Source organism: Mustelus asterias, chromosome 24 (genome assembly GCF_964213995.1).
Source record: "Mustelus asterias chromosome 24, sMusAst1.hap1.1, whole genome shotgun sequence".
NCBI lineage: Eukaryota > Metazoa > Chordata > Chondrichthyes > Carcharhiniformes > Triakidae > Mustelus > Mustelus asterias.
In genome coordinates, this window is record NC_135824.1 from 38,839,849 (window position 1) to 38,854,456 (window position 14,608).

Genomic DNA, 14,608 nt, shown 5'->3' on the forward strand with positions numbered 1-14,608 from the left:
TGACTTGGGACTATATCATCTTTCCTTCACAGCTGCTGGGTCAAAGTCCTGGTGGCACAGTGGTTAGCACTGATGCCTCACAGCGGCAGGGACCTGGGTTCGATACCCAGCTTGGATCACTGTGTGGAATTTACACATAGTCTCCGTGTCTGCGTGGGTTTCCTCTGGGCGCTCCGGTTTCCTTCAACAGTTCGAAAGATGTGCAGGTTAGGTGCATTGGCCATGCTAAATTCTCCCTCAGTGTACCCAAACAGGCGCCGGAGTGTGGCGACTAGGGGACTTCCACAGTAACTTCGTTGCAGTATTAATGTAAGCCTACTTGTAATACTAATAAATCAACTTTAAACTAATATCACTGAAGGTGTGTACCGATAATTTATGGACTTCCTTTTCAAGGCCAATTAGGGATGGGTAATAAATAGTGACCTGGCTAATGATGCTCACAGCCCATGAACGAATGAATAAAAATTAGACATGGATGTTGTGACCATTTGGGAAATTAAAAAATAAATTATAGATATATTTAATGAATTATGTTCAACTAGTTAGAAATAAACTCAGAAATGGAAGTCTGAATGCATTCTACATTGCTTGGACCATAATCATGTATTGCAGAGACTCTATCTAAAGTATGGTGGAGGTAGGGAGTTCACAATAATCATTTTCCCACCCTTTCTTTCATATGTGCAATGAAGTTTAAAAGATATACAATTCATTACAACGTTTTCTTGAATATTGCCACAAGGATTCACTAACCTGTCCTGTCCAGAGACTTTCCCTTTAAAACTTCTTTCATCACAAATGTAATTGTTTGGAGCCATTCAGCTGCTTGATTACTTCCAGCTTCTTTGGATAGAGTGTACAGACAGTGGCTCATCCAACTTTCAATGGATAAATCCTAAAAACAAGTGACAACAGAACCGGTTGCTGAAGGTTACGAATGAAACAGTACTGTACTGATCAAAGGTCACTGATCTGAAACATTCATTTGGATTGGATTCCGTTTTAACCTAATATGTGCGGGCGAGGTGGATTGGCCATTCTAAATTGCCCCCTTAGTGTCCCAGGATGCATAGGTTAGAGGGGTTAGCGGGTAAACATGTAGGGATATGTGGATACGGCCTGGGTGGGATTGTGGTTGGTGCAGACTCGATCGACCGAATGGCCTCTTTCTGCACTGTAGGATTCTATGAATCTATAACCTGCTGAGCTTTTCCAGCATTTTCTGTTTTTATTCCTGTTAAAGAATCTAACTTTACTTGAACTAAAAACTAGCCTGCATTTGGCAAATATTTGTTGTCACCTTCAAATCCCTTAACTGTAGTCAGACAGATAACATGGGATGATTGGACAATCTAAAGTAATGTCACAATCTTTAAAAACTCAGAACATTTAGGTCTAAAACTTAAGCATTAGTTGAGAATGATAAATTTGCTAATACCGATCAAAACAGTATGATAGATTTGGAAGAGGGATCCGTAAGGGCAAATGAAGACTGGGGGTCTGCAAGTACTTTGGAGACAGGCAGCATTACACAATTTTAATTCAAATTCGAGAAATTCAACAAGACGTGGCTTAAGAGGAAGTTTGAAACCTGATGTGATGTTTAGCTGCTAACATGACCAACACCCTTCTTACTCCCTTTTTACTATTTATATGCCTGAAGCCGACTTTGGATTGCCTTTTATATTAGCTGCCAGTCTCTTCTCATACTCTCCATTTGTGTCTCATTTTCTTTTTCACTCCCCCCTTTGAACCTTCTGCATTCAGCCCAATTCCCACTTGTAGTACCAACCTGACGTCGGTCTTCCACCCACTGTTACTGCGGATTCTGAACATCCCATTAATACTAAAGAATACGGGGGAGGAATTAAGTACCATCATCATCATCACTAGAGAAGTAGTATTAGACAAACTAATGCAGAGACCAAAACTGTGTATAGTACTTCAGATGTAGTCACAAGAAAGCCTTACATATTTGCAGGAAGATTTCCTTACTTTTAAACTTCAACCATCCCTTGTAATAAAGGCAAACCGAACATTTACTTTTTCTTATGGCTTGCCCTATTTACATGTTAACTTTGTGTTCTGTGTATAAAGATACTCAGATCCCTGTGAACATTTAATAGTTTCTCACCATTTAAAAAGTATTCTGTTTTTCCGTTCTTCCTACCGAAGTGAGTAACCTCACGTTTCCCCACATTATACTCAATTTGCCACCTTCCTTTTATACACATAACCTGTCTATATTCCCTTTCCGCCTCTTTGCATCCTCCTCACAGCTTACTTTCCCATATAGCTTCAGATCATCTTACATTAAACTCAATCCATTCATTCTATGCACTGATATGAAGTTAAGTAACTCAGGCACAAACAGCAACCCTCGTGACAACCCACTATCTCAAAAATGATCTGTTTATTGCTACTCTCTATGCTGATATACATTCCCCAAACCTCACGAGTCCTAATCTTGTGCAACTGCCTTGTGTGGTACTTTATCAAATGCCTTCTGAAAATCCAAAGGTACGTCATAAACTGGCTTCCTCTTGCCTACCCTACAAGTTACATCCTCAAAAAAACTCTAATAGATAACTCAAACATGAGTTCCCTTTCATAAAACCATGCTAACTGTGTCTAATCATATTGTGGCTAAGTCCCTGTTACCACAGCTCTGACAACAGACTCAAGTATTTTCGCTATTACTACTGTTAGTCTAATTGTTTATTGTTCAGTTAGGTTCACACATTTGCTTTTGTTAATCTGAAATCTGTGTGCTCTGGTTACTGACTGTTCCTGCCAGTGGAAATCGTTTCTTCCTATCTATCTTCTCTAAGCATCTCAAATTGCTCCAATACAAAATGAATTAAAATATGGATTGGACAACTGAAGTGTAATGACGTTTAGAAATTGGATTCATGGTTCTCAATCTGGACTATTAAAAGGCCATAAAGCACTGCATGATCCATTGCAAATGAGGAATTATAGAAAGCACGTTATAGTTCCATGGTTAATAACTGACCACATAAACATTCTAATTCATGAATCATCTCACTGACAACCTCCTTTACTACTGGCAGTTCTGCATTTTATAGCACAATATTAACACAATAAGCATTCTAACCACGCTGCCCCCAAATGGAAAACTGGTGTTTGAGCACTGGCATTGCGTAAGGCACCAATTATTGAAAGCCATTAAACTTTATAAAATCATCCAGCCTGCTTTCGACAGTTTTTTTATCGCTGTCATAATGAGTCCTTGATTGTGTTTTATGTTGAGCTAGAGCAGTGGTTCTCAACCGCCATGCCAAGACACGCTGGTGTGTCGTGAGAAGGGTGCAAGTGTGCTGTGGCCCCGGCATTCCTATGCACGCACCCTTTGATCAAGCTAGCCGACAAGACCCAACCGTTTGCCTCAGCGACTGCTCAGCTCCTGCTGCTCAAATGCTGCGTTCTGAGTCGGTTTTCTTCCCAACAGCTGCCCCGTCAGTTAGCACGGCAACAAGTCCTCCAGACCGCTTAACTCAAAAGTACACTAGTACTATATCGGTTTTAGTGTCTGTGTTGACTTCTGGTCAGAGCCGCTGTTAATTTAGAAATCATAGAAACCCTACAGTGCAGAAGGAGGCCATTCGGCCCATCGAGTCTGCACCGACCACAATCCCACCCAGGCCCTACCCCACATATTTACCCACTAATCCCTCTAACCTACGCATCTCAGGACTCTAAGGGGCAATTTTTAACCTGGCCAATCAACCTAACCCGCACATCTTTGGACTGTGGGAGGAAACCGGAGCATCCGGAGGAAACCCACGCAGACACGAGGAGAATGTGCAAACTCCACACAGACAGTGACCCGAGCCGGGAATCGAACCCAGGACCCTGGAGCTGTGAAGCAGCAGTGCTAACCACTGTGCTACCGTGCCGCCCACTATTCATGTGCCGCCCCCAATTTCAACTAAGGTTGGTAATATTACTGAAGGTAATTGTAAATTCATGGCGACCCCCTGCTTAGAAACGTTCTGCTGTCCCACTGCAGCTGCAGCTACCGATTTTGTGCTGGGATTCCAGCCTGTCATCTTTAACACCATCTGTATCACCAGCACCAGTCTGAGTCTGACTGGCACCCTTTACCAGGTCTAGTTAAAAAGCAGTCTTGGTTACCGCAGGTTCAGCCAGTACCAGCTGCAGAAACTTTCAGCATCCTCTGGGTATGTGGAATCCTGCTGATTATCAATATCTGTGACCATCTAGTTTATCAAAAGTTAAAGGTGGAAAATATCTGGACGGATTACCACGCACAGGTGTTTTTCTTTAATTCAATATTTCACATCACGATCTATCAGTATGTTTCCACGCAGGCCATGTTTTCGTGCCGGACATAATCGACAACTGATGTCCATAACTCTGTCTACACTTCCTGCTGCCTCGGAAAAGCAGCCAGCATAATCATGGACCCCACGCACCCCGGACTTCTCTTTTCCAACTTCTTCCGTTAGGAAAAAGATACAAAAGTCTGAGATCACGTACCAACCGACTCAAGAACAGCTTCTTCCCTGGTGCCACCAGAGTTTTGAATGGACCTACCTCGCATTAAGTTGATCTTTCTCTACACTTAGCTATGACTATAACACTATATTCTGCATCCTCTTCTTTCCTTCTCCTCTATGTACTCTATGAACGGTATATTTTGCACAAGAAACAATATTTTTCACTGTACACCAATACGTGAGACAATAATAAATCAAATCAAAATAACTGTCAGCGAGTCAAGATGTTTAAGCAAATATTCAGATGTGGTATGAACAATGGAAGCTCCAGGAGCAGGGGTGTGTATGCGTGAGATGTTGGGGGGTTTTGAGGGACAGGAAGCTGTATGGTGCAAATCATTTGGGCATAGTGGTTAGCAGTGCTGCCTCACAGCACTAGAGACCCGGGTTCAATTTTGGTCGCGGGTCTGTGAGGAGATTGCACATTCTCCCGCATCTGCATGGGTTTCCTCTGGGTGCTCCAGTTTCCTTCCACAGTCCAAAGATGTGCAGGTTAGGTGGATTGGCCATGCTAAATTACCCCTTGGTGTCAGAGAAATTAGCAGGCTAAATATGTGTGGTTATGGGGATAGGGCGTGGGTGGCATTGTTGTCAGCATAGGCTCGATGGGCCGAATGGCCTCCTTCTGTACTGTAGGGATTCTATGATATATAGATATATTCTGACCTATATCAGAAGGGAGTTTTTAAAATAAGAAATCAAATGGTGAATGCACTGCGCAATACAGGATGGGATGAGTAGTAATATTAAACCAACACTACAATTGTAATGTGGAACTTGTTCAAGGAACAGCTACTACGTGTCCTTGATAAATATGTACCTGTCAGGCAGGGCGGAAGCAGACGTGTGAGGGAACTGTGGTTTACGAAGGAGGTTGAATCTCTTGTGAAGAGGAAGAAGGAGACTTACGTTAAGATGAGACGTGAAGGCTCAGTTAGGGCACTTGAGAGTTACAAGTTAGCCATGAAGGACCTAAAGAAAGAGTTAAGAAGAGCCAGGAGGGGACTTGAGAAGTCTTTGGCAGGTAGGATCAAGGAAAACCCTAAAGCTTTCTATAGGTATGTAAGGAGTAAAAGAATGACTAGGGTAAGATTAGGGCCAGTCAAGGACAGTAGTGGGAAGTTGTGCGTGGAGTCTGAAGAGATAGGAGAGGCACTAAATGAATATTTTTCGTCGGTATTCACACTGGAGAGAGACAGTGTTGTCGAGGGGAGTACTGAGATGAAGGCTGTTGGACTGGATGGGATTGATGTTCATAAGGAGGAGGTGTTAGCAATTCTGGAAAGGGTAAAAATAGATAAGTCCCCTGGGCCGGATGGGATTTATCCTAGGATTCTCTGGGAGGCTAGAGAAGAGATTGCAGAGCCTTTGGCTTTGATCTTTGTGTCGTCATTGTCTACAGGAATAGTGCCAGAAGACTGGAGGATAGCAAATGTTGTCTCCTTGTTCAAGAAGGGGAGTAGGGACAACCCTGGTAATTATAGACCGGTGAGCCATACTTCTGTTGTGGGCAAAGTATTGGAAAGGATTATAAGAGATAGGACTTATAATCACCTGGAAAGGAATAATTTGATTAGGGATAGTCAGCACGGTTTTGTGAAGGGTGGGTCGTGCCTCACAAACCTTATTGAGTTCTTTGAGAAGGTGACCAAAGAGGTGGATGAGGGTAAAGTGGTTGACATGGATTTCAGCAAGGCGTTTGATAAGGTTCCCCGTGGTAAGCTTTTGCAGAAAATACGGACACATGGGATTGAGGGTGATTTAGTGGTTTGGATCAGGAATTGGCTAACTGTAAGAAAACAGAGGGTGGTGGTTGATGGGAAATATTCATCCTGGAGTTCAGTTACTAGTGGTGTAGCGCAAGGATCTGTTTTGGGGCCACTGCTGTTTGTCATTTTTATTAATGACCTGGATGAGGGTGTGGAAGGATGGATTAGTAAATTTGCGGATGACACTAAAGTCGGTGGAGTTGTCGACAGTGCGGAGGGAAGTGGCAGGTTACAGAGGGACATAGATAAACTGCAGAGCTGGGCTGAGAGGTGGCAAATGGAGTTTAATGCGGAAAAGTGTGAGGTGATTCACTTTGGAAGGAGTAACAGGAATACAGAGTACTGGGCTAATGGTAAGATACTTGGTAGTGTGGATGAAGAGAGGGGTCTGGGTGCCCATGTGCATAGATCCCTGAAAGTTGGCACCCAGGTTGATAGGGTTGTTAAGGCGGCGTACGGTGTGTTAGCTTTTATTGGTAGAGGGATGGAGTTTCGGAGCCAGAAGGTCATGCTGCAACTGTACAAAACTCTGGTGCGGCCGCATTTGGAGTATTGCGTACAGTTCTGGTCGCCGCATTATAGGAAAGATGTGGAAGTGTTGGAAAGGGTGCAGAGGAGATTTACCAGGATGTTGCCTGGTATGGTGGGAAAATCGTATGAGGAAAGGCTGAGGGGCTTGAGGTTGTTTTTGTTAGAGAGAAGAAGGTTAAGAGGTGACTTAATAGAGGCATATAAGATGATCAGAGGATTAGAGAGGGTGGACAGTGAGAGCCTTTTTCCTCGGATGGTGATGGCTAGCATGAGGGGTCATAGCTTTAAATTGAGGGGTGAGAGATATAGGACTGATGTTAGAAGTAGGTTCTTTACTCAGAGTAGTAAGGGCGTGGAATGCCCTGCCTGCAGCAGTGGTGGACTCGTCAACGTTGAGAGCGTTCAAGTGGTTATTGGATAAACATATGGATGATGTTGGAATAGTGTAGAGGGGCTTTAGATTGGTTCCACTGGTCGGCGCAACATCGAGGGCCGAAGTGCCTGTACTGCGCTGTAATGTTCTAGGTTCTATACTACAATGATTGATAACAGGAATTCCTGGCTACATAAATTTATTCCGATATGATCACAAGAATTATTCACCATTTCCCCATTCCTCCAACCCACACCATTTTAACTCCTGGGTCTCATTCATATTTGACAAGGCTGCCTCTTGCTCAAAAACTTTGAGGCAGGAATAAGACCTGGGGTGGGAGCTCGGGGTTGCCAGAGTCCCAACAGAACAGTCTCTGAAATAAAGTTAGTGTTAGGTTTGGGTGGCTGAGATTGAAGGGAAATACTGAAAGTGAGAGATCCTTGGTTTGCAAACGGGGCATCGGTGAGCATTCCTTCTCCTTCTGGATCAGAACTAGTTAAATATGAAAATTAATAATGGTTTAGTAGTACAGAACTTTGAGAATTGCTGAAAAGAGACATGCTATCAAAGCTTTTCATCGTGCATATGCTTTTTCTTGTTTTCTGGTTGGCATTGATTGGTACATCTTCATGTCCAACTGGCATTATTGTTGCAGAGTTAATGGCTTTGAATTAAACTGAAGTTCAGTCCGAATGTTGATTTAAACTGAGCACAGGATTAATGGCCACGCAATGAGGAAACACTGTTGTGTGGATTGCTGAATTGTGGCGCATCCTATTCCCCACCCCTTGTATAATATTGGCTAATGTTTGTTCGCTACGGCATTGTGGAGCGATCATGAGCAATCGATTCAGCTGAACAGAAGCGGGTGTGCCATGGAATTGTTTGTCTCAAAGTGTGCTGTGTTAGAACATAGAACATAGAAAGCCACAGCACAAACAGGCCCTTCGGCCCACAAGTTGCGCCGATCATATCCCTACCTCTAGGCCTATCTATAGCCCTCAATCCCATTAAATCCCATGTACTCATCCAGAAGTCTCTTAAAAGACCCCAACGAGTTTACCTCCACCACCACCGACGTCAGCCGATTCCACTCACCCACCACCCTCTGAGTGAAAAACTTACCCCTGACATCTCCTCTGTACCTACCCCCCAGCACCTTAAACCTGTGTCCTCTCGTAGCAACCATTTCAGCCCTTGGAAATAGCCTCTGAGAGTCTACCCTATCCAGACCTCTCAACATCTTGTAAACCTCTATCAGGTCACCTCTCATCCTTCGTCTCTCCAGGGAGAAGATACCAAGCTCCCTCAACCTATCCTCATAAGGGATGCCCCCCAATCCAGGCAACATCCTTGTAAATCTCCTCTGCACCCTTTCAATGGCTTCAACATCTTTCCAATAATGAGGTGACCAGAACTGCGCGCAGTACTCCAAGTGGGGTCTAACCAGGGTCCTATAAAGCTGCAGCATTATCTCCCGACTCCTAAACTCAATCCCTCGATTAATGAAGGCCAGTACGCCGTACGCCTTCTTGACCGCATCCTCCACCTGCGAGGCCGATTTAAGAGTCCTATGGACCCGGACCCCAAGGTCCTTCTGATCCTCTACACTGCTAAGAATGGTACCCTTCATATTATACTGCTGCTTCATCCCATTGGATCTGCCAAAATGGATCACCACACACTTATCCGGGTTGAAGTCCATCTGCCACTTCTCCGCCCAGTCTTGCATTCTATCTATGTCTCGCTGCAACTTCTGACATCCCTCCAAACTATCCACAACACCACCTACCTTGGTGTCGTCAGCAAACTTACCAACCCATCCCTCCACTTCCTCATCCAGGTCATTTATGAAAATGACAAACAGCAAGGGTCCCAGAACAGATCCCTGGGGCACTCCACTGGTCACTGACCTCCATGCAGAGAAAGACCCCTCCACAGCCACTCTCTGCCTTCTGCAGGCAAGCCAGTTCTGGATCCACAAGGCAACAGCCCCTTGGATCCCATGCCCTCTCACTTTCTCAAGAAGTCTTGCATGGGGGACCTTATCGAACGCCTTGCTGAAGTCCATATAGACCACATCCACCGCTCTTCCTTCGTCAATGTGTTTGGTCACATTTTCAAAGAACTCAACCAGGCTCGTAAGGCACGACCTGCCCTTGACAAAGCCGTGCTGACTACTTTTGATCATACTAAACTTCTCTAGATGATCATAAATCCTGTCTCTCAGGATCCTCTCCATCAACTTACCAACCACTGAGGTTAGACTCACCGGTCGGTAATTTCCCGGGCTGTCCCTGTTCCCTTTCTTGAATATAGGGACCACATCTGCAATCCTCCAATCCTCCGGAACCTCTCCCGTCTCCATCGACGATGCAAAGATCATCGCCAAAGGCTCCGCAATCTCCTCCCTCGCCTCCCACAGTAACCTGGGGTACATCCCATCCGGTCCCGGAGACTTACCAACCTTGATGCCATTCAATAGTTCCAACACATCCTCTTTCTTTATGTCCACATGCTCGATCCTTTCTGTCCACCGCAAACCAGCAGTACAACCACCCAGATCCCTTTCCACCGTGAATACCGAGATAAAGTATTCATTAAGCACCTCCGCCATTTCTAACGGTTCCGCACAAACTTTTCCCCCTTCACCTTTTAAGGGTCCTATGCCTTCACATCTCATCCTTTTACTCTTGACATATTTGTAGAAAGCCTTGGGATTCTCCTTAATCTTACCCGCCAAGGTCTTCTCATGACCCCTTCTCGCTCTCCTAATTTCCTTCTTAAGCTTCTTCCTACATCCCGTATACTCCTCTAAATCCTTAACACTGAAAAGGATGGGAATCCTTACTGAAAAGGATGGGAACCACTGGTCTGGGTTTGCTTAAAGTAGAACAGGCAGACAATTGTTTAATTATTCCAGTGTTCTCTAATCCAACATAGAATGAAACGTTCCCTTTTCAGATGAATGCATAACAGCAGTATGAAACACAACTCCTGAGGTTTCAAGGAATATTTTGCCTCTTTAACATAATTTTGGAAATCTGTGTTTTTAATACATTAACTAATTCTTGTGCTTTCAGAATTCATTGCAGAAAATGGGAGCTGGGCAACTACAGAGGACACAGTAGGAAGTCTCACAACACCAGGTTAAAGTCCAACAGGTTTATTTGGTAGCAAATAGATTTCTGAAACATTCCTAGCTTTTGGAGCGCTGTTCCTTCTTCAGGTGACCAAAATGGTTGACGAAGGAAGGGCCGTGGATGTTGTCTCTATGGACTTTAGTAAAGCGTTTGACAAAGTCCCTCATGGTAGGCTAGTGAAAAAGGTTGGATCCCATGGGATAAAGGGGGAGGTGGCTAGATGGGTGGAGAACTGGCTTGGTCATAGAAGACAGAGGGTGGTAGTGGAAGGGTCTTTTTCCGGCTGGAGGCCTGTGACTAGTGGTGTACCGCAGGGCTCTGTATTGGGACCTCTGCTGTTTGTGATTTATATAAATGATCTGGAAGAAGGAGTAACTGGGGTGATCAGTAAGTTTGCGGACGACACAAAACTGGCAGGACTTGCAGATAGTGAGGAACATTGTCAGAGGCTACAGAAGGATATAGCTAGGCTGGAAATTTGGGCAAGGAAATGGCAGATGGAGTTCAATCCTGATAAATGCGAAGTGATGCATTTTGGTGGGAATAATGTAGGGAGGAGCTACACGATAAATGGAAGAGCCATAAAGGGTGTAGAGTCGCAGAGGGACCTGGGTGTGCAAGTCCACAGATCTTTGAAGGTGACGTCACAGGTGGAGAAGGTGGTGAAGAAGGCATATGGCATGCTTGCCTTTATAGGACGGGGAATAGAGTATAAGAGTTGGGGTCTGATGTTGCAAATGTATAGAACGTTGGTTCGGCCGCATTTGGAATACTGCGTCCAGTTCTGGTCGCCACACTACCAGAAGGACGTGGAGGCTTTGGAGAGAGTACAGAGGAGGTTTACCAGGATGTTGCCTGGTATAGAGGGGCTTGGTTATGAGGAGAGATTGGGGAAACTGGGGTTGTTCTCCTTGGAAAGACGGAGGATGAGGGGAGACTTAATAGAGGTGTATAAAATTATGAAAGGCATAGATAGGGTGAACGGTGGGAAGCTTTTCCCCGGGTCGGTGGTGACGTTCACGAGGGGTCATAGGTTCAAGGTGAAGGGGGGGAGGTTTAACACAGATATCAGAAGGACATATTTCACACAGAGGGTCGTGGGGGCCTGGAATGTGTTGCCGGGCAAGGTGGTGAAGGCGGACACACTGGGAACGTTTAAGACTTATCTAGACAGCTATATGAACGGAGTGGGAATGGAGGGATACAAAAGAGTGGTCTAGTTTGGACCAGGGAGCGGCGCGGGCTAATTGTTCCTTGTTTCTCGTTTCAAGGCTTCATTCTATGATCATCTTGCTGGTGCCAGTACAGAGCGAGACTGCGGATAGTTGGGAACCTGTCTCGGGGGCAGGGAATTCATATGGTGTTCGTGGACGTGGAAACGACTAGGGTTGGGAAGCATTTTCCGATCAGGGCCATTGTGATCTCCTGGACTCGTTTCGATCGCCTCAGGGGGTCGGAGAGGAATTTCCCAGATTCTTTTTCCCCATATTGGCCCTGGGGTTTTCACTCTGGGTTTTCGCCTCTCTCTGGAGATCACATGGTCTGGAATGAGGGGGTGGGGGTGAGTTAATAGGTTGTGATGAACAAAGCATCGTAGCTGTGAGGGACAGCTCGGTGGATAGGATATTGGTATGTAGATAGGCTGGAAAATTGGGCGGGGATCCTGGATTCAGGATTCAATCCTGGACCGGGGAGCGGCGCGGGCTTGGAGGGCCGAAGGGCCTGTTCCTGTGCTGTATTGTTCTTTGTTCTTTGAGTGCCCTCACCTGATGAAGGAGCAGCGCTCTGAAAGCTAGTGGCTTTTGCTACCAAATAAACCTGTTGGACTTTAACCTGGTGTTGTGAGGTTTCTTACTGTGTTTACCCCAGTCCAACGCCGGCATCTCCACATCATAACTACAGTGATCCGTTCTGCATAGCCAGTCTGAACACCTGTAGCATTAGTTATAGATGTAGAAGCCTTGCACTACCAGATCTCCCACAGCATTTCTGGTGGTAAGTCAGAAGTTATGCTGCACCATGTTACAGATAATGTGCTAGTCCTGCAAAGATGGAGCTGTGTTTAACAGGGACTCTTTCTTTCACACCAGCTTAATGAGTGTAATTGTTGCTGCTGCTGAAAGCTTACAGGTGTCTGTAAATGTTTGGCTTGTTGCCAGAAAAAAAATGACTCATTCTTCCTTTTTAAAACATTGAAATGTGATGGGAGTTTAGGAGTGTTTCAGAAATCTATTTAATAAGATCAACCAGGATGATTGCACAGGATCTGATATGTTGGAAGATAACCTGATAGAACCTGAAGATCCAAGTTAATTATTGGTATCAGCAAAATGTCTTGATAAGTTTTTGGTGTCAGCAGGACCCTTTTCTTGTGGATAGAAACCACAAGTCAGCAATAGGATCTTGAATGCATACGCATTACAAATAGCACTGTTTCAGAAACCTACCCTAGACAACAGAGACAATTAGTTTTACCTACAAGCGATGCCATGTAATTAAACTAATATTTGCATCTAGTGGTAAAATACTCCTGTTATTATAAACTGTACCCTCGGTTCATACTTACCATCACCATCATTTGAACTAGAATCAGTGATGCAATGCATTTCATAGCCAAGTGAGACAACAGCTTGTCTGGGCAGCCAAACAGTGGAACCTGGGGATAGAATACATCATATAAATCGCTCAGAATTTCAAGAGTGAAACAATTAATGAAAGTAAACAGGAGAAGGCTTTGGAATAATTCAGTTACTTTACAAAACCTGTTGACGTTTTCCACTGTTCTGATCCTGGGCTTCATAAACTTTAACTGAATGTTCACCCAAAATGGGACACATTTGAGAGTTTTACTTGTGATTCTCTCCAATTTCCCTGACCCGGCTTGAGGCCCAGTTTCACAAAAGAACCTTCTGATGGAGAATGTGTCAAGCCCAGGCATGTTCTGAAGCAGGAGGGAGGACAGGAAATCTCCTGTCTGACTGTATTGACTGTACCCTACCCAGGACTAGCGAATAATCTGTGAATGATGGAAGGTCACAGTCTGAAAAGATTTTGGTTCAACAGAAAGACCGACTGAGGTCGCTATCCACACTATCAGTACTGCTGGGAGTGACAACACCTTGAAGGACTGCAGTCCAGATCATGGCATCAATGGACACCAGGGGAAACAGAACAAAGTAAAAATCTAGCCATAATATGAAATTCTAAAATTGGGGGACAGACAGCCATTTCTGCAACCCTAATTGTCAGTCCTGCGTGGTGTGTTGTCTCCCTAATTCCAGGGTAAAGGACATAGAGGGTGCAGAATATTCTGCAGGGAGAAGGGAGCGAGCAACAAGTCATGGAAGACATCGATACCAATGACATTAGAGGCGGAGGACCTACAGTCAGAATTTCAGGAGCTAAGGGAGAGTTCAAAAAGTAGGACCTTGAGGATTGTAATCTCTGGATTACTCCCAGTGCCAGTGAGAGCAGAAATAGGAAGATAGGGAGGATCCGTGCATGGTTTGAGGCATGGTGCAGGAGGGAGGGCTTCAGATTCTTGGGGCACCAGTTCTAGAGCAAGAGGCACCAATTCAAAAGGGACAGGTTGTACCTCAACAGGATTAGGATCATTGTCTTGCTGGGACTTTCACCCTGTGTGGAAGGTTTAAACTAAACTGGCAGTTGGCCTGAGAAGATCTAAGAGGAATACAAAGAAAGGTTTAGAGTGCAAACCTATGAATGCACAAAGTGTAGTGAATAAAATTATAACATTGGTGAGCTGCAAGTGCAAACAACCAAGTGGAAGTACTGTGTATGGCAACAATGGGATGGAGAGAACTGGGTGCCTAATATTCAGATTCCAAGTGATCAGAAAACAGAGTTTAAAAAAAAGGGAGGTGGGGTTAAAGTTCCGATTAGGAAAGACACTGTAGTATTAAAATGAGGAGAGAATCCATTTGGAGTTGAGGAAGAAACAGGGTATGATCATGCTCCTGGTTATATGCCTCCAAGAAAGAGAGGAGCGAATCTGCAGAGAAATCACAGGGATGTACGAAAACCATATGGTGCTGATACTGGGGGACTTTAATGACACGGCACGGTGGCACAATGGTTAGCACTGCTACCTCAGCGCCAGGGACCCAGGTTCAATTCCTGCCTCGGATAACTGTCAGTGTGGAGTTTGCACGTTCTCCCCGTGTCTGCATGGGTTTCCTCCAGGTGCTCTGGTTTCCTCACACAATCCAAAGATGTGCGTGA

At 44.8% G+C, this 14,608-nt stretch overlaps 1 protein-coding gene across 6 annotated transcripts in view; it reads right to left on the minus strand.

The window, feature by feature from the left end:
• lins1 (lines homolog 1) overlaps window positions 1-14,608 on the minus strand; it is a 60,862-nt gene that overhangs the window by 25,473 nt on the left and 20,781 nt on the right. For all 6 annotated transcript variants that reach the window (XM_078241588.1, XM_078241589.1, XM_078241587.1 and 3 more), the window contains exons 3-4: window positions 12,933-13,022; window positions 757-898 (exon numbers count right to left, since the gene is read on the minus strand). In XM_078241588.1, the coding sequence (XP_078097714.1) occupies window positions 757-898; window positions 12,933-13,022 (232 nt within the window). The remainder of the gene's footprint in view (window positions 1-756; window positions 899-12,932; window positions 13,023-14,608) is intronic.